General features: G+C 51.4%; 1 protein-coding gene across 5 annotated transcripts in view; it reads right to left on the reverse strand.

Moving 5' to 3' along the window:
- Positions 1–564: 564 nt before the first annotated feature.
- Positions 565–26,990, reverse strand: part of TEP1 (telomerase associated protein 1) — a 36,634-nt gene continuing 10,208 nt past the window's right edge. For 3 of the 5 annotated variants that reach the window (XM_026490545.4, XM_057306428.1, XM_048217061.2), the window contains 46 exons: positions 24,516–24,625; positions 23,925–24,015; positions 23,508–23,694; positions 20,811–20,982; positions 20,042–20,200; positions 19,796–19,873; positions 18,678–18,808; positions 18,314–18,373; positions 17,293–17,451; positions 16,509–16,685; positions 16,186–16,306; positions 15,473–15,597; positions 15,098–15,211; positions 14,889–15,006; positions 14,537–14,731; positions 14,268–14,443; positions 14,013–14,169; positions 13,725–13,904; positions 13,182–13,274; positions 12,763–12,895; positions 12,476–12,626; positions 12,088–12,221; positions 11,793–11,881; positions 11,437–11,551; positions 10,775–11,015; positions 10,460–10,583; positions 9,500–9,621; positions 9,274–9,373; positions 8,908–9,063; positions 8,550–8,762; positions 8,148–8,301; positions 7,828–8,040; positions 7,087–7,247; positions 6,731–6,844; positions 5,658–5,765; positions 5,160–5,292; positions 5,004–5,080; positions 4,766–4,898; positions 4,490–4,626; positions 4,224–4,348; positions 3,019–3,168; positions 2,767–2,866; positions 1,543–1,648; positions 1,233–1,438; positions 1,006–1,110; positions 565–785 (listed from right to left, as the gene is read on the reverse strand). In XM_026490545.4, coding sequence (XP_026346330.3) covers positions 663–785; positions 1,006–1,110; positions 1,233–1,438; positions 1,543–1,648; positions 2,767–2,866; positions 3,019–3,168; positions 4,224–4,348; positions 4,490–4,626; positions 4,766–4,898; positions 5,004–5,080; positions 5,160–5,292; positions 5,658–5,765; positions 6,731–6,844; positions 7,087–7,247; positions 7,828–8,040; positions 8,148–8,301; positions 8,550–8,762; positions 8,908–9,063; positions 9,274–9,373; positions 9,500–9,621; positions 10,460–10,583; positions 10,775–11,015; positions 11,437–11,551; positions 11,793–11,881; positions 12,088–12,221; positions 12,476–12,626; positions 12,763–12,895; positions 13,182–13,274; positions 13,725–13,904; positions 14,013–14,169; positions 14,268–14,443; positions 14,537–14,731; positions 14,889–15,006; positions 15,098–15,211; positions 15,473–15,597; positions 16,186–16,306; positions 16,509–16,685; positions 17,293–17,451; positions 18,314–18,373; positions 18,678–18,808; positions 19,796–19,873; positions 20,042–20,200; positions 20,811–20,982; positions 23,508–23,694; positions 23,925–24,015; positions 24,516–24,625 — 6,326 coding nt within the window. In that variant the 3' untranslated portion in view covers positions 565–662. The remainder of the gene's footprint in view (positions 786–1,005; positions 1,111–1,232; positions 1,439–1,542; positions 1,649–2,766; positions 2,867–3,018; positions 3,169–4,223; positions 4,349–4,489; positions 4,627–4,765; positions 4,899–5,003; positions 5,081–5,159; positions 5,293–5,657; positions 5,766–6,730; positions 6,845–7,086; positions 7,248–7,827; positions 8,041–8,147; positions 8,302–8,549; positions 8,763–8,907; positions 9,064–9,273; positions 9,374–9,499; positions 9,622–10,459; positions 10,584–10,774; positions 11,016–11,436; positions 11,552–11,792; positions 11,882–12,087; positions 12,222–12,475; positions 12,627–12,762; positions 12,896–13,181; positions 13,275–13,724; positions 13,905–14,012; positions 14,170–14,267; positions 14,444–14,536; positions 14,732–14,888; positions 15,007–15,097; positions 15,212–15,472; positions 15,598–16,185; positions 16,307–16,508; positions 16,686–17,292; positions 17,452–18,313; positions 18,374–18,677; positions 18,809–19,795; positions 19,874–20,041; positions 20,201–20,810; positions 20,983–23,507; positions 23,695–23,924; positions 24,016–24,515; positions 24,626–26,990) is intronic. The other 2 variants (XM_026490546.4, XM_048217032.2) reach the window with 2 other exon arrangements.

Below are 26,990 nucleotides of genomic sequence, written 5' to 3' on the forward strand. Positions count from 1 at the left end.
TTGTTTTCATCTTTGTGACCTTCAATTTGAGAGCTACACTTTTGTGGTTTCTTCCAAGAATGCAAATTACTATATTGACAAACATGTGCACGTCAAGTGGCTGCTGCCGCTGGGTCAGAGGCTGTGAAAGCCAGGAGTCTCGTTCTGCTCAGCGCCGCGGCTTTTCGCCTCTCATCTGGGCACTTAGTTCTGCACGGAACAGGCTGTTTCTACGGGAGGGACCTGATGTTCTGTCTAAATGCCCTGACTGGAGGGCACTTTCAACCAACTCTTCCTTCTCTTACTCTTTCTTGACTAAGTGAGACGTCTTCACGCTCTGCTCAAACCAAGCACCGCCGGCCAGCATCACTCATTCCTCCTCCTTGGCAGGAATGGCATCTCAGGACCCTCGCGCCAGCAAATGACACAAGATTTCTAAAGCCTGCTTTCAAAGAATATCTATTAAAGAGCTGGTTCTCTTTCTTGCAGTTCTAGGAAGGACTGAGGTTAAATCAGAAAAGAAACATGAGAACGTCCATATTCTTCTTCATCTGCACCCACATCAGAACACAGGTAGGACTGCACTGGAGATTTTCTGACACTTTATTTTAAAATTTTAACCAAGAACGTAGCCACTGGTGTCTTCCGGCGTTGCATCTCTAGCACACGGGGCTGGTGCATCTTCACTCCCAGGACAGAAAGTATACGTTGCCCAGTGTGTCTCCCACTGCAAGCTGCAGGGTAGAGTCCGGGCCCAGCCAAGGTTCCAGGCAGCTGACAGCCGCTTCGCACTGGAACAGACCCAGCTACAACGGGGAACAAAAGACGGGGAGATGAAGGCTACAAGCCTAGGGCCTCCTTACTAACTCAGTTTTCTCTCACATTGACACCTTTTATTTAGAACCAGGTTAGTTGCACATGATAGCAAGGAGAGAAGAAAATAAATTTTGATCTTTTGTACATTCGTTGCCCAAGTTTGCTCTCTGTGACATCCCTTTAGCCCTCCTTGCACACGTACACACTTACCAGCTGCATACTGGGTCTCTCCCACAGCTTAACATCTCTGTCCTTTGAAGCTGTCACCAGCAACCCAGGCAGCACATGGAGGGCTGTGACACAGCCCGAGTGAATCTTGGAGGGGTAGGAGAAGGACCATGGTGAGCTTTCAGTGGCCCCTCCTCTGTCGAGGAAGCATCCACTTGTCAGACCTAGAGCCTCCTCCCCTCTATTTGTGACCCATCCCTCAAACTCACCTTTCTACGCTGCTGAGTCGACAGCTGTGGGGGTGGGGACCAGCTATATGCGCTGCTGTCATTCACAGATGAGGCTGTCTCTGGAGTTGGGGTTTCAGGCATTTCTGTTTTCTGCCAGATGTCACCTGTCTCCCATTCTCCTTCAGGGGTACGCTTGGCAAGTTTCCATAGCATCCCATCAGAGCTGGCGCACAAAAATGAGGACTCTGCCATTTCAAGGACAGAGGTTAGAGCTAGGTTTCCAGCTTCGAAGGACCCACCATCCCCTACAAGGCATCTCCAGACCTGTGGGTCCTCCCATCCCACTCACCAGATTCCGGTTTGGCCTGGGTTACCAACACGAAGGTTCCAGTAGGATTCTCCAAGTCTGGCTTAAACTCAAGGCTCTCTTCAAACTCTCCTGCCTCCTTTTGCCTCTGTGAAAGGATGGCTCATTCTGTTTGGCCTACTCATAGCGCTGACCCTACCCAGCCAAAGCAACTGTTTTTGGCTCTGGGCTGGTCAGGACTTTCTTAACAGTAATTTAGACATAGTAAAGAGTGTGAATCTTCTTCTTCTTCTTTTTTTTTTTTTTAAGATTTTACTTATTTATTGTCAGAGAGAGAGAGAGAAAGCACATAAGCAGGGGGAGCGGCAGGCAGAGGGAGAAGCAGGCAACCTGCTGAGCAAGAAGCCAGTGTGGGACTCAATCCCAGGACCTTGGGATCATGGCCTGAGCCGAAGGCAGACGCTTAACCGACTGAGCCACCCGGGTCAGTATGTATACATCCATGCACTCACTGCCCAGGTCAGGATGTAGAACATTTCCGGGGCGCCTGGGTGGCTCAGTCATTAAGCGTCTGCCTTCGGCTCAGGCCATGATCCCAGGGTCCTGGGATCGAGTCCTGTGTCAGGCTCTCCGCTCAGCAGGAAGCCTGCTTCTTCCTCTCCTACTCCCCCTGCTTGTGTTCCCTCTCTCACTGTCTCTGTCAAATAAATAAAATCTAAAAGAAAAAAAAAAAAAGATGTAGAACATTTCCATCACCCTAGGAACTTGCCTTCATGACCCTTCCCAGTCAATACCAGAGCACCCTGACCCTCCGAGTTAACAATATTCTGAGTTCTATCACCATAAATTAGTTCTGCTTGTTCTTTAACTTTATTTGAATGAAATCATGTAGTATGTACTCTTTTGTGTCTGGCTTCTTTCACCCAACGTAATGTCTATCAGATGTGTCTGTGTTGTTCCAGACACTAGTACTCTCAGTGGCAAGACAAGAGAGGCATGAAAAAAAATGCAATTAAGAAAACTCCTACATTGATGGTTTCCCGTGATTTTTTTTTAAACACTGGCATCCTTTTTTGTAACAATAAAATCATATAGGGAAGCTGAAACCCACTACAGAATGCTCTTAAGTAGGGCTGCTTCAGTCGAAGGAGGAAGGGAATTTGGAACCAACGCCTTTCCATTCCTCTTATCCTCAGTCATGGCCCCAAGGTTTTAAAAGTATTGGTCCCGGACAAATGTGGCAACACACACTCAAATAGCACTTACCAAGGAAAAAAGGCCTCCAGGTTCCGTTGGCTGCAGGACAAACACACCATAGTCTTGGTGGGCGGACAACAACATAGCGCACTCCGAATAGTTGCTGCTCCTGGTTTACAAGAAAGAAAAGAGGCTGAACCCATGAACATCTATCTGTAGGACCCCAGTGTTTCGTTCTAAGTGAGACCCAAGTCCAGGATAACCACTAACCCCCTTCTCCTTTTTCTGTAGCCCGAGAGGAAACGGCTTTTTGGGTCCTACCAGATTACAGAAGGAGCCTCCCCTGGCTTCACGCGCTGCAACTGCAAACCCGCGTTGGCCAAGATGAGGGAGTGACCGTCTGGAGCCAGGGCCACACCTGTCAGGAACCCTAAGTCCTCCTGCAGAACTCGGGTCAGGTGAAGACTGCAACTGAAAACAAGGTACAAGGTCAAGGAACGACCTATTTTAGTCTGCCTTTCTCAGGCTCCTCGGCTCCCCACGAACTCCTCAGGAGTGAAGTACAAAACACAATCGGTTACCTTCCCTACAAATTCTCTTCCTCTTCCTCTTTCTCTTTTACCGGTATTCATTGTCACCATCCCCTTCCCTGCTCGCACGAGGAATCTCTTACCTTCTTGTCTTTTCTTCCCTCCCGACCTCCACCTGATCAATAAGCACTAGGGATTCTACTTGCCAGCACAGGCCTAGATCTCTATCCCTCCTCCCACCGCCTGGCCTGGGGCCCACACTACATCTCCCTGCACTAGAGCAACCGCTGTGAGGGCAGTCTCCCTGCCTCTAATATCTCTCTACCACTGTCCAGCTTCCATACTGCCACTGGAGTCTTCTTCCTAAACGGCAGACAATTATTCTCAAAATCCTTACACGGTGCCCTCTACAGTCTGGCCCCAGTTTATCTTTTCGATCCAGTTCCCCAACACCCCCGCCCCCACTCTCACCAAGAACCCAGTGACTCAGCTGTGCCCAGAATATACCATGCCCTCTCATGCCTCCTTGCCTTTCGCTACTACTGCATCCTCTTCCTGAAGCACCATTCCCTTCCCCAGGGGTCCAGAAAACTCCTACCCATCCTTAAAGCCCAACCTCAAATAGCAACTCTTTCGTAAACCATAAATTCCTCAAACTCTGGGAACTACAGATCTCTCTCTTCATCACAGCACTAATCACCCTGCCTACCGCTGGTGGTTTACTTAAGTGCATACTCCTCTACTGTGCTTCCTAAATCAAAAGGTGATTTCCATCTGGTTCGTACAGCCTGGCTCAGAGTTTAGCATTAAGTAGACACTTGAGAATTATTATTTAAATTGACATGCTGGGGAGCCAAAAACCATTTCCCAGTGACTTTTTCCCACTTACTAACATCCTACTGAGCTAGTTCAGAAGTAAAGGTGGAGTGATTTGCACAAAATCCTGGGTTTAAGGAGACCACTGACGTACACGTTAACCCAGCTGGCCCATCTCACCTGAAATTTCTGGGTGTCGAACCCTCCTGCAGTTCCACTTGCCACTCGCTGACCTTTTCATTGTTGCTGAGAACAATCAAGGTGCGTGCCGAGTACCATAGCAGAGCACTGATGTGGCCTGCAGCCTTGGGAGCATAACAAGTCCATTTCAGTGTTCCTGAGGATTAACCCTCTTTCCCCTCCCAGCCACCTATGCACACACCAGTAGCACAGGCGCGGCTGGGGCAGGACTCACACAGACAAGCACCGAGGTTGCCCCAACGCACCTGTGCTGTGGCCACAGCCTTAGCTTTGTGCCACAAGGTTAGTTCCCCAGTTCGATTCCCAGATGCTGCCATAGAACCATCTGGGGCCCAGGCCACAGCAGTGATGGCTGCAGGACTCCTGGGCATATATGTGTCATCTGGAGAAGGAAGGAAGTGATGCCTTAGAAGCTGGACCACTGCTGGGACGTGAGAGGACATAGCAGACCACCCTTGACCTTCACGGCCCCACTAACACACCCCTCTTTCACATGTTGCCTCTGTCCATGCCTCACTCACCTGCTTCCTCAGGTACCTGCCAGAGCCGCACGGAGCCATCCTCTGAGGTGGTCAGCAGGAGGCCTGAGGTCTCTGAAACTGCAGCCGCACTGATTGGGCCACTGTGTCCCAGGAAGGTGTGTGTTTGAAACACCTAGGGAGAAAGGACGGAGATGGGAGAGCAGGGGTCAATGCCACAGGAGGTTGTCCCGCTCTGCCCTCTCCACTCCATCCACCCCAGTCCTTTCAGGGAACTCACCAAGAGTGGCTGCCACAACCGTGTGGCCCCATCCAGTCCAACAGTCACCACTAGAAGCTCTGACCCAGGCTGTCCAGCTGATAAGGCCCAGAGATGAAGTCAGGAGAAGGAGGGAAGCAGGTGGGAAGGGCAGAAAGGGAGCTGACGCTTCCTTACCTGCCCGGGGCTCCAGGGCAGCTGCACAGTGGCTGATAGGTCCCGAGTGAGCAGGGATGCTCGTCAGCTCCACGCCCTGGTGGTCCCACACTTTCAAGGTCCCATCTCGGCCCACAGACACCACGTGTTCCTCCTGCCCCAGAGCACAGGATCAGAGCAAGTCGCACTGAGCAGGACGTGGGGAGTGTGACTCCTAACACCGAGGTGAGGGCTGACCACTAAAGGCTCAGGAGATGTCCAAGAGTACGGAGAACTCGGGGGCCCAGGCAGGGCGGATCAGGCCTGCAACCCTGCACGAGGTCCGGATACTGAGCTGCCCGCTCCCTCCCCTCACACCGACCCTCCATCTCAATACTCTTGTCCTGCTCTGACCCAGGCCCGAGCATCTCATTCTCTACACTTCTTTTGCCTTCGAGATTAGATACCCAGTGCACCCAGTGTCCCAAAGCCTCCTGAGCCCTCCCAGAGGCCCCAGTGAGCTCTCCACCGCCTCCTCACCACGGCCACTACGGCGCTCACGGCACTCTGATGACCGAGGAACTGGCCAAGCTGCCGTTGCCGTTCTGGGTCCCACAGCCCCACAGAGCCATCGGTGGAGCAGGAGACCTGTGTAGTCAGAGTTAGAGGCGTGGGAGTATCAGCCTGCCTCCAGCATTTCTGTAGGTCTATCATGTGGGCGGGGTGGGGGGCAGTAAGGCTTGTGATTAAGAACACAGGCTGTCCTGGGTTCAAATCCTATCTCCACCATTCTTTACTTTGTGACCTGGGGCAAGTTCATCCCTCTGTGCCTTAGGCTTCTCATCCGGCCGACGGGATGACAACAGTGTCGCTACTGGATGGGGCTACTGTGGGGCTGGTGCGCATACGTGAAGGACGGCCTGGTACGTGCTGAGTCCTGAATAAATAGTGCCTATTGTCCTTGGTGTTAACACACTGTCCGACAACAAACCCAGACAAAGGTGAACAGGCTGCGATGCCAAGGAAAGATCCGGCTCCCCAGAGGGCAGGGGCAGAGAGCAGACTATGACAATTCATTCAACTGATTCTCGCTCCTTTCTCATCTCTTCTTGAGAAGAAGTGTGGGGACTCTGCACTGGAAAACTAGACTTCACCAACCTTGAGTGCATAATGTGAGGGGTGTTTTGCTTAGGACTGAAGAAATCACAGCAGTCGCCTCTACCTGCAGGGACAGGGCATCCTGAGCCCTTGGGGACACAGTTCTGTGTTCTCGTGAGGAGTGAGGGCTTTCTTACGTTTACTGCTTCCGCCTCATCACTTACCTGACCCTGGGAATGTTCTTTAACCTAACAGCTCAAGAGCCTCGTCTGTGAGATAGAGATAGTAGTAATGTCTACCTTGTCAAGTTGCTGTAAAGACTAAACGAGTTGTAAAGAATAAATGAGGCAAGATATACGAAGAGCTTAGTTCAATGCCTGGCACGTACTAAGTGCTCGATAAATGTCGGCTATTACTATTATTGTCGATGGGTGTCAGAAATAGGACGACACGGGCAGTGTGGTCCTCCCCCAGGAACCCTGCTGAGCTCTGCCCATCCCCACCTCTTCCCTTACCAGTAGGTTGTCTTTGGTCCAGGCACAGCCGGTGACCCAGTCACGGTGACAGGCAGAGAAGGAGCAAATCAGAACAGGGGCTTTGGGCATCCGCACATCCCAGCAGAAGAGATTCTGGATAGGTCCCAAGAGAGGGAGCAGTCAGGACCACAGGAGGGAGGTAGAAATATCGGGGCCATTTCCGGCGAGAAATTTTAAGGGAAAAGGGAGTATCAAGGAAGGGGATGGTGGACAGAGGCGGCACAGGAGGTGTGGAAAAGCAAAATGCCTCAGGAGCCATGGGAAATGGGACTGTTCAGGAATCCAGGACTCAGAGGGGCTGTGGGGGTCAAGGTGGGAGGACACCCATGGCTCACCCGGTCCCTGCCCCCGGTGGCCAGCCTGCCTCCATCAGTGCTGAAGCAACAGCAGCTCACGGGACCCTTATGTTCCCGGAGCTCGGTGCCACAGGGAAAGTCTTCTGCTGTCTGTGCCAGGGTCAGCGGCTGCCTTGGCCAGAGCCGCACTGTGAAATCTTCTGCATTAGAAATAGGGAGAAAGGAAGATTCCCTGAAAGAGGAAGTGAGACGGACCCCAAAGACAGAGGCAATCACGCCGGGTAGGGTGATATCCCACAGCAGTGAGTCACAGGCTGTGGAGAGTCTGAGTGACGAAGGTCAGTCATCACATGAGGTCACAAGACAGGATACCAGGCACTCCCAGCTCTGGCTCTTCAGCTGTCTACCTCCCTGCTACACCTCCAGACCCTCCTCTTCTCAAGTGACCACTACCGCTTGGACCAAGTCTCCTACCCAGAGAGGACTAAGACCATTCTGCATTTTCACCTCAACACCTCTCTCCTCCACCTAAGGGAAACCCATCCCCGTACACAGCAAAGTCTCCCCCGGGGCAGAAACTCAGGGGATTACAGGGATTAACAGAGGTCCCAGAATTCTTGTTAGGAAACAAGAACAAACAGTCTAGACTGATAATGCAAGAGAAATGCATTTAAACGCACTTTGAAAGTTGTAAAAATAATTATGTGTGTTTCCTGTACACATACACATATAAATTGAGGGAAGATACTAGCATATTTAAAAGGAAGCTGCCCACTGCACCTGAGGCAGAAGCCAAGAGTTCACTGGAGGTGGCCAGTCCCAACACGGGCTTCTGGTATCTGGATAAGAGCCAGAGGGACTGAAGGGAACTCTCCTTGAGAGCCCAGCCTTGCAGGGACCCGTCTTCGGCACCGCTCACCAACACCTTGGGGCTTAGCCAGACCAGTGCAGACACTGCCACATCTAGGGCTTGACATTGAGCCCCCTGGGAACCTAGAGCACGAGGAAAAAACCAAAGAGCGAGACACTTGGAAAGGGAGTTCAGGGTGGGGAGGCCCTTTCCAAAGGCTCTAACACCCCGTCCCCTCTCTCTTCAGTACCTGGAGCAATTTTGTAGGTCCTGATGCCGTCTGCTCGGTACCCAACGGCCACCCGATCACCATCTGGGCTGAGAGCCACAGAGAGGGCAGGAGAGAGAGAAAGGGAACCTAGGCACCCCCGGGGCCTACCCAGAGATCCGGACCACACCTGAACCTGAGGCCAAGAACAGAACTTAAAGATATACCACTTCCACCCCAGAGTGACAGCCACCCCCATTAACGTCCTCCTCCCCGCTAAAGACTCTTCTCCTGAAAGCAGCCCATGCCTACACTGCGCCCTCTCCCTGTAGCTTGCACCAGCAAAGCTCCTCCACAGGGTCCCCAACAAAGGCTCCACCCGCACCCAAATATGCCTTTCCTCCCCGCTCCTTCTAACCTACCACCAGCCCTCCACCACCTGACCTTGCCATCCTCTCCAGCTGTCAGTAACTGGCGCCCAGCACGCAGGAAAAGGGCAGTGGCCACAATGCCATGGTGGGCAGGGAAGGCAGCCAGCCGTGCCCCCTCATGCCAGGACCACAGTTCCACCATGCCATCCAGCCGACCCACAGCCACAACGCGCCCAGGAACACTGAACGCCACGCTACGGACAGAAGCTCCCGGGGCTCCCAGGTCCTATACAAGGAAGGAGAAATGAAAATGTGAGGACCTGCTCTCAACACGAGCCCAAAGTGAAAGAGAATGTGGATGTCCGTCATTCCGTATCTTCCACTTGCACCCTCCTGTGCTTCCACCCCAGGGAGACACGTGACCTTCTCACCTTGGCAACTTTGAGCCCGTCCACATGGAAGAGGCTGAAACTGCCAGCCCAGCTGCCTACCGCTACCATCTGCCCCTCTGGGTGGAAAGCAACGCAGTTCAGGGGCCTGGGTCCCGCGTGCTGGAAGGCCAGCTGCCCACGGACTGTGTCCCATAGCTGAAGGAGAGAGAAGGAGAGAAATCTAGGTGCGGAGTACAGATGCCTGAGCTTCTCGGACCCAGAGGCCACCTTGTCCAGTCCCCTGCCCTCAGCAGGAAAGGCCTCCCCAGGCCAAGCAGTCAGCAGCTCTGCCACACTAAGAACAACTTCATGGAGCTGACTTGGCGTTTAGGGCCACTCTGCCTATCACAGGGCCTTGGTCATTACCTTTACGCATCCCCCCAGGCACACGGTGGCCAGCAGCCGGCGGTCCGGGCTTAGGCAGCAGCCGGTGATTTGATACTGGTGAGCACTGGTCTGGAGCACCCTATCCCGGGGAGACAAAGTTAGGTTTCTAGAACCCCCTGGCCTCCCTCCTGTTTCCCCTCCCGCGGGGGGCTTCCGACAAGCAGGGAAGGCCCTCACTCCAACACATGGGGAAGGGACCCCGTACCGACAACCTTGCTGCAGGTCCCAGAGCTCCAGAAGCCCATCAAAGGCAGTAAGAAAGAGGGCATTGTCCGAGAGGAATGAGCAGGAGGAGACCCCGTCGCAGCCGCTCACCAAGGACTTCTCCTATGAGAACGAGCAGGGAAGCATGCTCAGGACATTCCCCTGATCCCCAATGTCCAGCCGCGCCAAGCTCCAACCAAAAAGGAGGCCAAGGCAAGAAGGACTGGAGAAAGGGTGGCCCTCTGGCCCCATATCAGGAGCACTTACTAGAAGTGAAAAGTTTTGGGCCCCACTCCAGATGCAGGCCAAGCCTTGGTTCAAGTGGAGCCACATCCTCTCCCCTCCTCCCAACCCCATATGTATCCCCAAGTCACAGAAGATCCTGATGGGTCTGTATGTATGCATATATACATGGGGGTGGGTGGTGATATGGGTGGGAGGCAGAGAGGGAGTGGCTGCGGCTGTGGGACCCACCTCTCCAGCCTAATCTGCTATTACCTTCCCGTAAGCACCCTCTGCTACAATCATTCCCAGCAATTTCCTCGAAACAGTCTCCCCTATGCCTTTCATTCAACTGGAATGCCTGCCCTTGCCTGTCCCATGTTCTCCTGAAAGCACCCAACGCACTCAGCTCTTGTCTATGTCACGTGGCTATGTTTTGGTTCCTTTTCACCTCGTATGTCGTATCTTTCAACAGAACTGACCACTGGGTGGGCAAAGACAACGTCCTAGCCCTGTGTTCCCTGCGATACTTAGAACAGCACAGCTTTGAATGGAAGCTGTGCGGTAAATATTTGGAAGGTGTGATTGATTTCATACCAAGCCTTTGATCTGATGTGAGGGAAATACAAATTGCTGAATCAACCAGGGTGATAACCGGTGGGGCTGGCTTGCTAAGGTCTTCAGGGCAGTCTGTGAGGCTTTTTCTGGAGGCAAACTCTGCCCACCTTGAGAGTCATACCTGCCAGGTTCTCAGGTCCAACAGGTAAACCATCCCACTGGCAGTGCCCACAGCCGCTCTTTGCCCACTGGGGGACAGAGCCACTGCTGTGGGGGATGAGGAAACTGCCAGAGACAGGCTGGAGCTAGAGAGAGAGTAGGAAGAAAGGGAGGAAATGAGGAATTCAGGGAAGGAAGGGAATGGAAATTCACACTTGCATTGCTGTGACCGAATCCCCCTCTCCATGGTGACTCTGGTCTGTATTTCTCCAGTTTCAGAAAGGGCTGTAGCTTGCTCTCTGACAGGCTTACCAGCATCTGGGGCCATGGGCCTTACCTTTGCTGGCCCTCCACGGTGTGGGGTTTATTAAGCCATCGTAGCATGTGCTGGAGGCGCCATCGCTGGGAAAGCTGTGGGGCCTGGCGGCAAAGAGGCGAGTCCAGCGGCTGGTTGGCTGCCTGCTGGGGCAGGAGCAGGGGGTACTGGCTGAGGACTGGAGCCTGCTGCCTCAGGAACGTGTGAAACACAGCCGTGTCAGCTTCAGGAAGACTTTGTTCATCTTCAGGGACTGAGGAAGCTGTGGAAAAGGTGCAGAGTGTCGCTGGGGAGCCAGCCTGGACCCCCATTAACCCCAGTACCAAATACAGTCATATGATGTGTCAGAAATGTTAAGTCTTGAAGTCTTGTGGCCCCACATCAGGAACACCCATTAAAAGTACAAAGCCTTGGGCCCCACTCTGGACCTAGGGAACCAGAGTCTGGGGACCCAGAGATCTGCAATTTGAACAACGTTCCCAGGTAATTTTATGCCTGTTAAATAAAGTTTGAGAACCTGCAGTCTAAGAGATCTAGGCAGAAGGTCCCCTGAAAATCACCTGCTTACTCTCTTGGCATTTTCAGCCTGGAACAGAAATTTCATTGTTCTTTGCACTATACCCCCCACCCCATGAACACACCCAGGAGGCCCAAATCTCAGAGAAGCCACTGACTTATCTCACCGTAGAGGGCGTGGGCCTCCAGGAGCCGAGAGACCAGACCCAGTTCCAGGTGTGCAGCCACCACATGGAGATTGGTGAGGAATTTTGCAAGATGGCCACGGTTCCCACTCTGGAGCTGGGAAGGTCAGATTGGACTCATTAGGATGTGAAGAGGCAGGTGAAGAGGAAGAGTCTAGTTTCCTCAACCTAGGAGCTGGGACAAAGGACCTGAAGGAAGAGGGCAGGAAAACTGAACGGAGAAAGGTAGACAGGGGTCACGGCAGTGGTGACGATGGTGGTGGTGAAGGGGGGGTGGGGTCTCAGAAGAGTCAAAGCAGTTGCTTGGGAGGAGGAGCCCATGGGATCTCGAGACTAACCAGGTGGTAAGGCAGATCTGCCAGAGCCTCAGGAAGGCAACTTCGGAAGGTGCCTGAGGCCTCAGGGTCACAAGTCTTCCAGAGCTGAGCTGCAGGTGTGAGTTACAGAACAGACATTGAGACGGGCCCCGCTCTAAAGCATCTCCAAAGATCGCATCCCACAGGTCACAGCACTCTGGGGTGGCAGGTGAGGGGGCCAGCCCCATGGGAGCACCCGTGGGTGGTCCTGGCCTCCAGGCGTAGGCCCCACTCTCAGTGCCCCGGGGCTGGTTCGGGCCAGTCGGGCCGCAATCACCTGCGATGAGGATGTGTGCCGTCTTCTCCAGCCCCAGCCTCTTCCCATATCGACATCGAGCTGCTGTCCTCAGGGGCCCGGCAGGGAGGCAGAGCCGGGCACCAGCACGCTCCAGGGGGCCCTCCCCCAGCAGACTGTCCTCATGTGAGGGAGAGAGGGCAGGAGAGGAGGGGAGGAGGCCTGTCAGTGAGCACCTGGCAATAGCTGTGGGCTCCCGTGTCCACCCCATAGAGCGGTAAACTGAGTGGCAGCCCATTCAGGGCCTGGGAGACAGGTTTCAGGGGCTATACCCAGGGAAGGTAGGATGAAGAAAGGATCTCATGGGGCCCTGGCTCAAAGATGGGAAGGCACCGGAGGTTGGTGGGAGTCCGACTGGGGGCCGCTGTACCTGCGCAGACTCTGGACGAGGCAGGCGAATGGGCCCATGGGGTAGGACTCCCCACTGTTGCCAGCAGCCACTGCTTCTTCCCAACTGTTGGCCCCCCTGGGAAGTATCCGCCACGCACTCAGCACTGCATGCAGCTGGTCCACAGTCAGACCTGAAAACCCCAGCTCTCTGAGGCTCTCACCAAACCGGTCACACAGCATAACCATCCCATGACACCTGGCCCTCCTCACATCGCTCACTGAGACCATAACTGAGCTAATGTCTCCCATCCCGCCCCAACCACTGACCACTACGTGTGGCCTCAAGGGTGGCCAAGGCTTGGGGAAGGACATCGGGGCCATGCTCCTTCTCCAGGGTGCCCAGGATGTGCTGCAGCAGCAGGGGGACCGTGGCGGGCAGGGTCCGGAGTCTCTCAGACACCTGGAAGAGGAGGGAGACTGGGCTGCAGTCAGTGGGGGGGAGGAGAAGAGGCAGCTTTCATTGTGGGGAGGGGAGTGGGCAGCAGGAGGACCTGTGGGAAAGGATGAAGAGAAGAGGAGAAAGGGTCGGGAGAAGGGGGTAGGGGTGAGCTAAGCATGGGGAATGGTGGTTACGAGGTGGGACAGGATGAGGGTACGAAAAGTAGAGGGATGGGGGTGGAAGAGGCCGAATGAAGACTGGGAAGAGGATTAGGACTGAGAAAATGAGGGTTTCTGTCCCCAGCCACCTGCTCATAGAGCGTGTAGAGCCTCAGGTGCTCGGTGACCAAGCGCAGGTAGAGTGGCAGGGAGGACCCCCGCTTCACCAGCAGCAGCCGCATCTGAGGAAACAAAGGGGGCTCAGTGCGGGGAGCAGAGAGCCTGCCAAGGCCAGCCCTCAGTCCCCCGGAGCTCCACCCCGAGCGCCCGCCGAGCCCACGGCAGCGCAGTGCCTCCTCTGAGAGTCCCCACCAGGCGTCACCCGATGGCCTCACCTCAGAACACAGCCGTCCCTTCCCTCTACTGCTCTGCCAGCCAGCCCCTCTTTCCAGAAAGCCCCCGTGGTTCAGCCTAGCCCACCCAATAACCACAGCCTTACTCCTCCCCTCATTGAGACAGGCCCTGGAAGGCCATTCGCCAGGAAGAAAAGGCTGGCTGGTATTATAAGGATTCTGAGTTATCTTATCGACAGCTTCCCCTGGCACAGAGCTCCTTCAGAAACAAAGGAGCAGGGCTGCACGCGGTCCTCACCCTGGGTCCTCACACCCACCAGCCTTTGGCCTACATCCAACCTGGTTGTTAAAAGGCGACTCCTCCAGCCGCTTCCCGTACAGAGCCAGCTCTTCTCTCACCAGCCGGGCCCGGGCAGATGGTTCCAGAGGCCCCAGGGCCACCACATGGGCACCTTGGCTCTGCTCAAGGGTGTCCCCCAGGCCCGCATCAGTAGACACGCTCAGTACCAGGTGCACCCGCTGCGGTATTTGGGCAAAAGAAGGAGGAGGTAGGAGAAAGAGGAGGACAACGTTGGAGAGGCCCCCTTCCCCACTACGGCCTCCCACCCCCACCTCCTTCTCACTCACCGGGGGAAGGGTCTTTGGGATCCAGTCTGAGACGGGCTGCCCATGCTGATCCACCAACCTGTCAGCCCCGTCGATGATTAGAACCAGGGTCTGGCCGCTTCTCAGGGACTGGGCATACTCGGGCAGCAGCCTCTGCTGGAGCTCCCATACCAGGCCCCTGTGTGTGCAGGGTAAGCACCAGGGTCAGCAGGAGAGGGAGACACGCGGGCGGTGGCCTGTGGCATCACCAAGGCTGGGCTAATGAGGGATACACACCGGTAGGTGGTGGGGAGGGCACTCGGCTTCTGCAGTTGGCTATGCAGATAGGCACAAAGGCGTCTGAGCAGGGTGAGGGCAAGACCCTGGTCTGGGCGGGCCCCTGAAAAGTGGAAGAAGACGAAGGGGGCCACCTTGGCCCCATCGGGAGCCCGCAGAGCTGACACAAGAGACGCCTGCATGGAAAGCAAAGAGAAAACGTGGGTGCATTTTCCATGCATGACTCCCCGGGCCCCCTTCCTCCCGCCCGGGGCTCTGGGACTATGTACCAGGAAGGCGGTCTTGCCCTGTCCTGACTGCCCAGTCACCAGGCTCAGCCTCTCTCGGTGCAGCATTAGCTGCTTCACTGTGTCCCGAAGAAGGTGCGGTCGGGCAGGACTCGGTGGGTTCTGCAGCTGCTGGAAGGTGGCCTGGACCAAGTCATCATCTGCGATGGACGCTGGCTGTTCCAGCTGGGCCCCAGGCTGAGGGCACACGGGACAGTAACTGACAATGTTTCCATGCCCCCAGAACCCCCAGGCCTGAAAACTCACAGAGCCCCCACCAAGTCACCTCCCACCCAGGACTCCCAGACCACCCTACCCCCTCTCCACTCCCCTGGCCACAGGTGTTCCCGCTGACCTGTAGGTAAAGCTTCTGGATCATATTCCACACATCCTGCAGAACCAACTGCCCAAACGCCTCCAGCCCCCCAGCATAGGGCCGGCCAGCTGCCACACACCCCCACTCACAGGAGTATCTACGAGCAAAGTGGGCACAAGCAGAGTCAGAGCGGGCTGGCTCCCCTCCCCACATCTCTCCCTGCAGGGGCTCTCCCTCCCCCAGCTCACCTGCGACAGGTAATCCCTTGCTGTCTGCTCAGGAAGCTCTTCAGTTCTGAGATCCGATGTGCAGCCTCTTCAGACTCAGAAGTAAAGTCAGATTTCCATGCATCCGGCACAGAGCTGACCCCCAAAGATACCCCAAGAGTGGAGCTACCCTCAGACCTCAGCCTCTCTTTACCCTCAGCCGTCGGACCTGGCTGTGGCTCCCTGAAACTCCGCAAGTGGCGATCTCCTGGCTTCAGCGGCAAGGCTGATTTGGTGCCGCGAGGCCAGCTCTCCAAGCCCCGTGCTCCCTTCCAGCCTCCTCCCTCCTACACTCTGAATGCCAGGGAGAGAAGATATGGCCACCGAGCCGAGAGGCCCAGAGCTGAGAGCAGGTACCTGAGGAAGCTGGAATCCCGGAAGTAGAGGAGAGCCTGGGCAGAGGGCTGCAGGCGCAGGCCCCGGTCCAGGAACTGCATCACCTCCATCTCTGTCACAGAGCGGCCTGCAGGGTACTGCTGGGCCTGCGGAGAGAAGGCAGAGGACAGGTGGACTCAGTCCCAGGTCACACTAACGCCTCCCTCGAGACCTGCCAAAATCCAGGGTTCCTGCATCTCAGTAACGTTCCCCCCAGACACAGGCCAATAAGACATAGCTAATAGCTAACACTTGTTGAATGCCTGTCATATGTTGAGCATTTTTAAAAACAGATGTCTAATCCTCATAGTAATCCTGCAGTATAGACACCACTGTTCCTCTTCAATACATGGGGAAGTTGAGGCTGGGTTAGGAAAAGCCGTGTCCCACCAAGTCACACAATCTGCAAATGCCAGAAGGGAGATCAGAACCCAGATCCGTCTGATAGCAAAACCTAAACAGACCTACCCTCTTACCCCTCGCATCCCTTGGCCAACTGAAAGATACTTCTCAAAGGAATCCCCTCATCTGGGATGTGGCCACTTGCACAATCTTCTGCCTGGGTTTCACTTCAAGTGTCAAGAAGCTTCCTGTGCATAGTCCCAAGGTTCCCGACACACTGGGGCTTCTCTCCACCGCTGCCCCAACCTTTGTTTCCTCCCCAGACCCTGCTCCACCCCTGCTGTCTGCCTTACCCAGCGGAAGTGAGGATGGTCAGGGAGGTTGTAGTTGGGGGGAACGTGTCCATAGCGGGAGCCCAGAATCCCCACAAATAGCTGCGCGTTCTCCACCTCCCCCAGGCACACTTCCAGTTGTCTGCAGACACGGTGATGGAGGCATCAGATCAGGGAATACAGGTACAAATAGGGCCTGGCTCACAACTGGGCAAAGCGAAGGCAGGCTGCTCTCGTTAGCATCCAAAGAGCTCCCCCTGCCATAGGCCCTCAGCCCTCCTTGCAGTTCTACTGCTCGAGCCCCTCATCCCTGACCTGGCTCCTCTTCTCTGTGGCCCCGTCACCTGTTCCTGCGGGTCTCCTCCTCAGTGACGCCCCAGCGCAGGTCGATGGCATGAAGGCTGATGTAGTGGGGGGCTGCTCGGGCCTGCAGTGCCGGCAGCACGGACCTCAGGAGCAGGTCCCGCTCCCCGTGCATGTCCCGGAAAGTGGACGAAATGAAAAGCCGGAGGCTGCGCCATCTGGGGGTAAGCAGAGGCCTGGGGTCGGTCTAGGGATGGGCCTCACAGCCCAATTAGACAGACGCGGCCGTGATCACCCTTTAGCACCGGCCAGCACGAGTAAGGTATGACAGACAGCAGGGGGATGTCCAGTAGGCCTCAGAGCCTCAACTGCAGAGCCCTGGAACTAAACCCTACTTGCCATCTCTCACACCCCCTCCTTGGTCAGCTGACTATTAGACACTACTTGCCCACGGTGTGCTCGTTACAACACTGTGAGGAAAGCACCATCATTATCTCCATTTTACTAATCGAAAAACTAAAGCTTTAAGAAATGAAGAACAACTAGCCCAAGATTCGAGCTACTATTTGGCAAAGCTGTCCTGAGAAAGCCAGAGCCTATTCTCCTGAGCCCTCTGCCTGAGCCCACCTCACAGTCTGACCGCCTTCCCCAGTAGAGAGAGGAGTTCGCTCATAAGCTGACAGCTTCCTCTGTCAGGGAAATCCCTACCTGGGAAAGAGGAAGCACCCCTCGGTGAGTAGAACAAGCGGCATCTCGACAGCCAGAAATGCAGCCCCCTGCCCACAGCTTGTCCCGACTCAAAGAGGCATGGAAACATAGACTAACCGAGGCTGGGAAATCGGAGCCAAGGGGCCTAGAGTGTTCTCTTCCAGTGGCCTGAGAGACAGGTCCCCTGTCTTTCCTGGGGGTGGCGGAACCTTGAATATTTTGTCCATTTGGCCCACATGTTCCAGAAGACGGGAGGCCCCACGCTCTGCAATGAACCTGACAAAAACGTGACCAAATAAGTAAGAGTGAATACCAGAGGCAGAATCAGATCTTCCAAGGGGCAGGGGACAAAGCTACAGCCGGGGAAGGTCACCCAGTTAACCAGAGCTCCTTAAGAAGACAGCCATAAGCAGTGAACGCAGACGTAAGCCAGAATGCAGAACCACGGGGATGAAGGAAGAGAGAAGAAACCCAGCTCCGGCCCCTCCTGTTATGCGTGCCTATCGTGGGTTTTCTTTCGGGCCGGGGCAATTAGGCTGGCGAAGCTTAAGAGTAAAGGTTAAAGATTAAGGCCATTCCAGAGCCTCATCAGCTCTGTATCAGCCATAAAATCTCCCTGGAGAAGGAGGAATGGGTATGAGTCTTCCTAATAGCAGTTGAGGGCAATGGAGGCATACAAAGGAAAAGGTAGGAGAGAAAACAAGTAAATGAGAGAACATGGAGAGAAAGACAAAGTAAAAAGATTTCTGTAACTTTGGCATCTATAAATAAATATAGCATGAGATTTCCTCTGGATCAAGAATGGAACAGAGGCCACGCACGACTCTTACAAGCAAACTGTGCAAACTCCCGTCCCTTTTCCTTCTTCCCACTAGATGTAATACAAAAATGAGGGCTGGAGCTGGAGCAGCTGTATTGAGCCATGAGGTGAAAGCAGAGTGTTTGAGGATGATGGAGCAATAAGACAGAAGGAGCCTGGGCCCCCCTCACACTGTTACTACTATACCAGGACAGCTGCAGAAGAGGAATAAGCTTCTATCTTGCTTAAAAAGAGAAGTAAAGGGAGTAGAAGCCAGGTAATCTCTGAAAGATGTTCTAACAAAACCTCCAACCCCTTCCGTGTCCATTCTGTACTCACTTCAGTATCCCGTCAGTGTAGCCTGAGAGTGTCACGTTATTGGGATTCGAATCTGGTAATCTGGCAAAGGAAGAAGCAGCCACGACCCATCAGAAACAGTGCCAGGAACACAGAGTCACTGCTTTCTAGGATGGATACCCCACGTCTGCACTTTTAATAGGGTTATGTGCTAGGCTGGGGCTGGAGTGGACCCTCACAAAGGGGCATGGCGCTAGGCTGAAGACTTCAGAGAAGGCTCTAGTACTTAAGAGGCAGAGATAGGGACGTGCCTGGTGAGTGGGAGTGTCCCAAAGTACAGTAGGGGTAGAGAGGAAATCTGGAAACCTATCTTCTGGCACTGGACGAGGAGTTTGAGCATTCTTACGTGTTACATGTCCTTTCTAGGGGGAGAGCAACAAAGAGGCACTTGGAATTCACATGCTGCCAGAAAAGCTGTTTGGCCTCATTTACCAGTCTGTTATACATACTGTTGCCAAAGAGGATGACCCTGTCCACCTGTAAGATGAAAAGAAAGGGGCTGGGATCAGGGAGCAGAGGACAGAAGGAATGTTAACAAACTCAGGACATCAGAAGAAAAGATCTCTGGGGATTAGCAGATTAGGACGGCTCTGAGGGGAATGGAAAGTGCCTCTTCAGAGAGCACTTAGAAGGGGGGAAGCCACTATACCCCAATATGGAGAGGCAAGAAACTGGGGGAAGGGAGGTGGCGTGCTGTAGCTGGCTCATTCGGGCTCACAAGAGCTGATGGATACATTTTTAGGGGGGCGTCTGGGTGGCTCAGATGGTTAAGCATCTGCCTTCGGCTCAGGTCATGATCTCCAGGTCTTAAGAGGGAGCCCCGCACCGGGCTCCCTGCTCAGTGGGGAGTCTGCTTCTCCCTCTCCCTCTCCGTCTGCCTCTCCCCTTCACTTGTGTTCTCTCTCTCTCTCTCAAATGAATAAGTAAAATCTTTTTTAAAAATATTAAAATAATTTTTTAGGAATTTTGTGAGCCATTTGTTAAACATGGCCACCATTAAACGTTAAATTGTATAAACTTAAATTATATTAAAAATAAAGGCTGTTGCCTTTATTTTTATATACTCAAAACTCATCACCTCCTAATTATTTTGCTACATTTTACCACTATCTCCTCTGGGTCTTATTTACATCTACTGTAGCTGTATCGTAGAAATACCATATGTGCTACCGAGCATTGCTTCCCAACTATGCCCACTGATAGCATGTTGGCAACTTGAAATCAGCTATGATGGGAGTATTTACACCACAGAGATAAGCAAATGCTATTAACCAAGGCTTATTTTTTCCAGAGAGCTGGTTGTTAAGCATTCACCAGCACGCCACTAGGTAGGGTGCTACAGCCAGCTGGGAGCAGAGTACTGTACGTAGTTTGAAAGATGACTTTTGAGAAAGTAGAGACATCAATGGTGGAAGGAAAAGTGGGGGGGGGGCAAGGGTTTCTCAGGGACTGGGAAGTACTCACAGGGACTCTTTGGGCAGCCAGAGACAGCAGATACTTCCCAAAAGTGTTCACGGACCATTCACCTTCTTCGTCCAAATCCTGAAGGAAAGAGTCTCATGTTCCTTGCTGGCACAGGAGATGACCAGTAAGCAACAAACACCATTTTCTGCTTGGGAAATCTTCAGAACTGTATACATACAAGCCTTTCCTGATTTATCAGGCTGTGTCCATTCATGCATTTTTGCATGGCGGGGGTGGGTGTCTGACCTGGACCTGGGCCTGGAGTATGCTGGCCGTCTTCAGGATACCTTCTTCTGCCTTAAACACAGCGGTCCTCATAGTGCCTCGTCCACACAGTAGGAGGTCCACCTGCTCCGCTCGGGCAATCATCATCCCAATCAGCAGCAGCACATAGTTTATGGGGCGCTGGTTGGACAAACATCACAGTGAAATACGGCTCCCCCTCCCTTTTTTTAAGTAAGCTCCATGCCCAACATGGGGCTTGAACTCACCACCGTGAGGTCCAGAGTTGCGTGCTCTCCCAACTAAGCCAGCCAAGCCAGCCAGGTGCCCCAGCTCCCCTATTTTGAAACCTACTTTTGCCATCCAGCCCTGGAGGTCAAACACCTCCATTGGTTGGGGAAAAGGGCCAAAATCCCCAGTTCGGAAGGAACAGCTTCAGCAGCTCTCAGGAAGAGCTGGCTGGGGAAGAAGGTGGAGCAGGGCCAGGATTCCTGCCCAAATTCAACACTGGGATGTAGGGAAGTAAAAATGAGGCATACTTTGGTGACAGAAATTAAGAGAGAATTAAGCACCAGTCCAATGTGAAATACAGCAGTATTATAATCCATGAGCAGGCTTGAGGCCACATTCTAGGAACTGCCCCTCGGAACAAGGTCTGATACTGGGAAGCAAATGCATGCCATTTATTTCCGTTCTGAGTACTTCCTCGGGAAAACCATGTCTGGGAACAGGACAGTTCTCAGGATCCCCAACATCCTACTAACCCCCCACCTTTTATTTATTTATTTTTTACCCCTTGTAGGTTGCTCTTCCGACAGAGCTCGTCTGTCCCCGCGTCCGTCAGATATACCAAGACAGTGCGGCCTGGCAGCGGGGGAAGGTTGTGCTTCCCGGAGATGTTCACAGCTGTCTCCAGCGCCTGCCGGTACCGAGCCATCATCTCACCATCATATTTCCCCCGTCTGCTGGCAGAAAAGACACAGACAGAAGGGCTCAGGGGCTCCTCTGTTTGCCACTTCGAGGCAGCCGGGAAGATGAGAACTTGGCACTCCCGCACTGAGTGTTCCCGCCCCTGCCAGGGCCCGCCTCCACTGCCCGTAGGGAAGACCGGGCAGAGCTTCCCGGGCTCCCATTCCATAGGCCTCTACTACCCATTCTTGTGGCAGAAGAGGGGAAGTCATCCGTAGACCCACTCTCTGAGATCGTCTGCCACACTTCCCACATCACCCCATACTTACTTCATGAGGCAAGATTTACCTGCTACATATTTTTTTAATTGTATTTTCAAGAACAAATACTAACTCCTATTCTGAAAACTGACAATTAAAGAGGAAAGAAGGGAACATTCATCCCACCTTCCCAGTAGAATCTCTACTTCAGGGTAACTGAATAGTTTAAGTTGATAAGACAGGTTCTTTTTAGGGTTCCAGCTAATAAATATGGGCAATGATAGGAAACCCCCACTCTAGAACTGCTAACGAGAGAACTGGTTCAGGCAAAGATCCCCAATGGATCAACCATCAACTTACAGTGAAGAGATCAGGCTACAACCACTGAAAAGCACGGATCAGTCTTAGCATCACTACGAGTAGGACCACCAGACCTTTGGTGCCTCCCGACCCTGTATCTTATTACAAGGTTTAAAAAAAAGAGTCTGGTGGCCTCATTTACAGTGTACGAAGGCTCCCCTATGAAATATTCTTGCAAGGAAGAAAAAAGTGAAATCTGAATCTATATAAGCCTTTAGAGTTAATGCCCTCAGCACATGAAATAGAGAAACAAGTTAGAAGACACCATGAAGAGGTTGATAAATCCAGCACGTGGGACACTCTGTGGGGCCCCTGAAGACAGTTTCCATAGTAAGTCAATGGCATGGAGATGGTGAAAAGAATAAAAGAGATATAAGAGAGTTAATAATCAAACGTAATGTGTATGTCTTGTTTGGATTCTGATTTGAATAAAATTGTGAAATCATACTTTTGAGACGATTGGGAAATTTAAATATGGACTAGATTATAAACGATAATACCAAGGAATTATTATTATTATTATTATTATTATTAGGTATATTAGTGACATTCTAACTACATAATAAAATGTATTAAGAGACACTTGTGAAATAGGAAGGGATGAAATAAAATGTATCATATTATTTGGCATTTGTTCTTAAAAACATCTTATGAGAAAAAAGAAGAAAGGGACCCCTAAAAGAACTGTGGCAAAATCTAGATAATCACTGAACGTGGCTAATAGTTTTACGGGAGTTTCATTACTTGCGTGCATGTTTAAAATTTTTTCATAATAATGTTTTTAATCAAGAAAATTCAGTATTCTCTACCAGTGCTATCCAATAGAATTAAGTTACATTTAATGAAACAAAATTAAAATTACACGTCACTAAAAATTTTTAGTAGCCACAGGAAAAAAGTAAAAACAGGAGAAATTAACTTAATATGACATTTGATTTAACACACTATTTTCTTTTTTTTTTTTAATTTTTCTTAAAGATTTTTTATTTACTTATTTGACAGAGAGAGACAGCCAGCGAGAGAGGGAACACAAGCAGGGGGAGTAGGAGAGGAAGAAGCAGGCTCATAGCGGAGGAGCCTGATGTGGGGCTTGATCCCACAACGCCAGGATCACTCCCTGAGCCGTAGGCAGACGCTTAACAACACTGCCACCCAGGTGCCCCAAACTATTTTCATTTTAACATGTAATTAATCCAGAAGTTACGGAGGAGTTATTTTACATCCTTTTTCATACTGTCCTCAAAATCTGGCACAACTCAGTTCCAACTAGCCACATGTGGCTAATGGCTACTGAACTGGCCAGCAAAGGCACGCTGCTTGGACTGGACCCCAGGCCTGACTTTTAAGTGGCACTGGGTTCAGCCACGGATTCACTAGTAGGTTAGACGAGCCCTGCATTCGTCTTGAATGAAGATCCTGTTGAAGTATCTAAAGGACTGAGTGCTGGGACTTCATCAACCTTACAGAACAGGTTTTATGTCTGACTTTGAGTCTGCTCGGTGACAACTATACGTATAAACAACGACAAAAAAAGAAAGCAAGTGGGTCAGAAAATAAAGACAGAGAGAGAGAGAGAGAGAAATGAAAAGAACAAACAGATATCATAGAGAAGAAAAAGAAGGTGAACCAGAGCAGGAGCAGAGGACACCAGCACACACTGAGAGAAAGGAGAACGCTGCACAGATTCATAGAACCCACAGAAACCGATAAAACAATCCCGGGTCATAAAGTGGAGGCCCAAACATAGTTTTTTTCCTCATGATTTCTTCACAGGATGATGTTAAAGACAAGGTTTGCTAAGCAAAGAAAGTTGGAACCAGGCAAGCCTGAGCCACTGGGGCAAGCAGGTCTTCACAGAATAAAAGTTGGGGCTCCCAGATGACTCCCAAGCCCTGCAAGGGTACCTCTTGTTGCCCACCCTTTGCTCCCAGATAGCATAGCACGCACGCACGCACACACACCTGGCCTTTTGTATTTTCAGCTTTTCCCACTTGAGCTGCTCATATATCACCGGTATCATCATTGTTGTCCGAAGTTGCCGACGACTTGGGGGGTGAGGATACCTTCGATAGGTCCAATTCTTGTCCTTTTTTGCGTTTCTAGTCATTATCGAACGTATCAGTTTTGTATTGGAAGGGGGTGGCAATGCTGTGTGGCGACAGGTAAGGAAGTGAGTCAGTGTCAGTCAGCTTCTGTTTCCTCCTTTTGTCCTCCCACCAATACCTGTCCTAAGCCCTGACCCTTGGGCCGGCCAATGTCTGACCTCTGCCCACCCCACACCCTGAGACCGGAAGACAAGAGGCTGAAACATACCAATGCTCCTAGTTCATCTACTCTCAGACTCAAGGGACAAACAGGATTCGGAAGATAGGTAATACCTTTACTTTTGAGTCGGGCCTCCAAGTCATTGATGGAATCATGGGCGTTAAGGAACCTGAAAGGGAACTGCCGACTGTGGATCACCGAATTCTGGAAAGCAAGGGAGGGGTCGTGAGCAAAGTACCGGGGAGTGTGGGATCGGGGGCGAGCAGGGGCCTCAGGGACCAGGCATACGAGATAACCACTCTATTAGATTTGTGGGCAAGTGAGGAAGGATAAAATGGATATTGGAGAAGAGACACAGAGAGAGGTGGAGAAGAATAAAGAAAATAGAAAGCTGTCAGGTGAGAATATAAGAGGGAAAAAAGGGAGAGGAAGTAATGAAGTAATGAAGGAGCCTGGTTTCTTTTATATCAGACTCCCTCTGAAGTCAGTTACATCACAGAAGTGCCACTTCTTGGTAAATCAGTGATCCAAGGAAAGTTCTCTGGGGCTCATCTCCCCAGATCTGTGTCCGCCAACCTATCCATATCTCCATACCTGTCTACAGCCCACACGGAGCTAGCTCGTGGCCGTGACCTTCCCCAGCCACGAGGAAGACGCAGCAGCATCCCCGCACCACCTCCAGGGCCCCTGCCCCTCCCCCGTACCTCATGCTGGAGTCTCTGCAGCACAAGCTCGTGGTGGCGGGCGCTGATCCCCACCCGCAGCAGGTTGCACAGATTCCGCAGCATGGCCATGAAGGGCAGCTTCCCGTTGTCTGTGGAAGGTCAGGCACAGGGTGAGGAAGGCAGACCAAGGGTGAGTGAGAGAGGTCACAGGCCAGGGCAAGACATTCAGAGGCCACCTAGAAAATTCAGGATGGAGGCCGTGGGGTACTAACGTATGACCTACCCTACTCAAAATGTTTTAGAGCTCTGGAAAGATAAAAACAGGATTGGCCTAAAGTGTGGAGCAAGATTTATATAACATTGTTGACGAGATGGCCGTCTGAATAAACAACTCCTACTACTATTTTGTTTGCTGGTCCAGCCATGAGATTGGGCTCAACTGGAAAAATATATTCTCTAATCTAGAGGAATGATTTCCAAATATTTTAGATGGTGAAATGTGAAATTTCTTAGTGTAAGTTTATCTATTTATAAATTGTATACATGTAATCATCGGGTTAATGTTTCCAGACACAACATAACCTAAGGTAAGGTTCACCTTTAATAACAGTGTATGTAAATTGACATTTCAAATAATCTTCCTGGTAATTTTTGAGTTTTCCGGCAAAATTCTTGTGACATCTGATCAAATAGTCATTATTTTTCATTGAAATAGAGGCGAAAAAGACTTGCACTAGAGCAGAATTTCACCCCTATCACTTTCGTATTGTCCATTTGTTCTGGGATATTAGCATCATCTTCAAGTCATAGTTTCGTAATAATAATGTCTTATGTCTATTTTATTTTATTTTTTTTAAAGATTTTATTTATTTATTTGAAAGAGCGAGAGAGAACACAAGCAGGTGGAGAAGCAGAGGGAGAGGGAGAAGCAGACTTCCCACTGAGCAGGGAGCCTGATGTGGGGCTCGATCTCAGGACCCTGGGATCATGACCTGAGCCGAAGGCAGACGCTTAAGGACTGAGCCACCCAGGCGCCCCTTATGTCTATTTTAGATGGCTAGTTTGGTTAAGACTGATTAATAATTCTAAATCCACTTACAATTCAAGGACAAGTTTGGTAAGTCATTACACAGAAACCAAAGAGAGTGATGGGCTCTACGGACACCCTCGTACTGTGGAAACCCTACTCTTCCTCCACAAACTTGAACTCTCATCTGCACCATGTACCATACGACACACAGACTGAGTGACCATAGGGGTGCGATTGGTATGGTAAATATTGGGAAAATCCTTTCTTTCTTTCAGACAAGCGAAACACATTCAGACCACTGTAGAGACATGGCCTGTCAGCCCCCGACCCCATCCCCAGGCGCTGGCCCAGCTTTTGTCAGAGAGTGGTGGTGCCTTTCTTTAAGAAGATGTAAGTCTTATTTGAATTGCAGCTAGAAGCTTGCAGCCTTCTGGAAGTCCTGCGGTTCCTGAGTCACACTTCTGATTCACAAGCTGTAGAGAACAATTAGGTTGTGCGCACCATGTAAACGGTGGGTGGCCACTCATGAACTGTTACATCCTTTGTCAGCTCACAAATTGTTCTCAACTGTTGCTATGTATGAGAGGTTTTCTAGACCATTTAGATAAGAACCTAAATGCAATATCATATTTATGATACTAGAAAATAAATTGAACATTTATCTTTTAGACTGAGAAGTTCACTGATTTCATTCCAAAAAACTGCTAATGAGTTATTAATGATCCCTGTGGTCTCCAAAGAGGGGTCTGTATATCTAATTACATTTTGTCTTCTATTTTATTCTTATATTTATTTACATTTTTTATAGTTTATTTTTTATACATACTTTCAGATCTGTATTTGTATAATTATATTTTATGTATTTCCTAAAGTACATAATTTACTAGTTTCATGTATAAAATTATTTAAATTATATATACATATATTCTGATGCATTCCAAAACGTTTTGTGCAATATATTACCAAAAAACTCTGGAGACCACTGGATTAAACTATGGGCATTAGACTCAGCCTAGATAAATGACAGTTTTAATTTTCAAGGGCAGAGGGAGGAAGTGGAGATGACACACACCAGAATCAGCTACACACCCTGGCTGCCGTCCAGGCTGCTTTATCCTCTTCCACCCGAAGTAGCAAATGCCGGGGAAGAGGTTGTCAGGCGTGTGTGTGTGTGCATGTGTGTGGTTTAACTCCCATGTGGTTCTGATGCTTACACCCCCCGCGACCAACCACACAGTGAGAGCAGTGACAGACAAGCAGCTGAGAATTCGGGCTGCCCTGGGCACAATCTGCACGCGGCAGTTCACAGAGAAATAGATAAAAACAAAAAAACCAAAAAAAACCTGGGACTTCTGAAGCCCCAAAAGATGAAGTCTGCAGAACTCAAGCAGTCAAAAGCTCTACAGCAAGATGTTTTTCAACAGATAGAAGTTGACTTGAAATTTTCAAAAATGGAAGAGGACATTAAAAAAAGAGAATAGAAA

This window comes from Ursus arctos, unplaced genomic scaffold (assembly GCF_023065955.2).
Source record: "Ursus arctos isolate Adak ecotype North America unplaced genomic scaffold, UrsArc2.0 scaffold_37, whole genome shotgun sequence".
In the NCBI taxonomy this organism is placed as follows: domain Eukaryota; kingdom Metazoa; phylum Chordata; class Mammalia; order Carnivora; family Ursidae; genus Ursus; species Ursus arctos.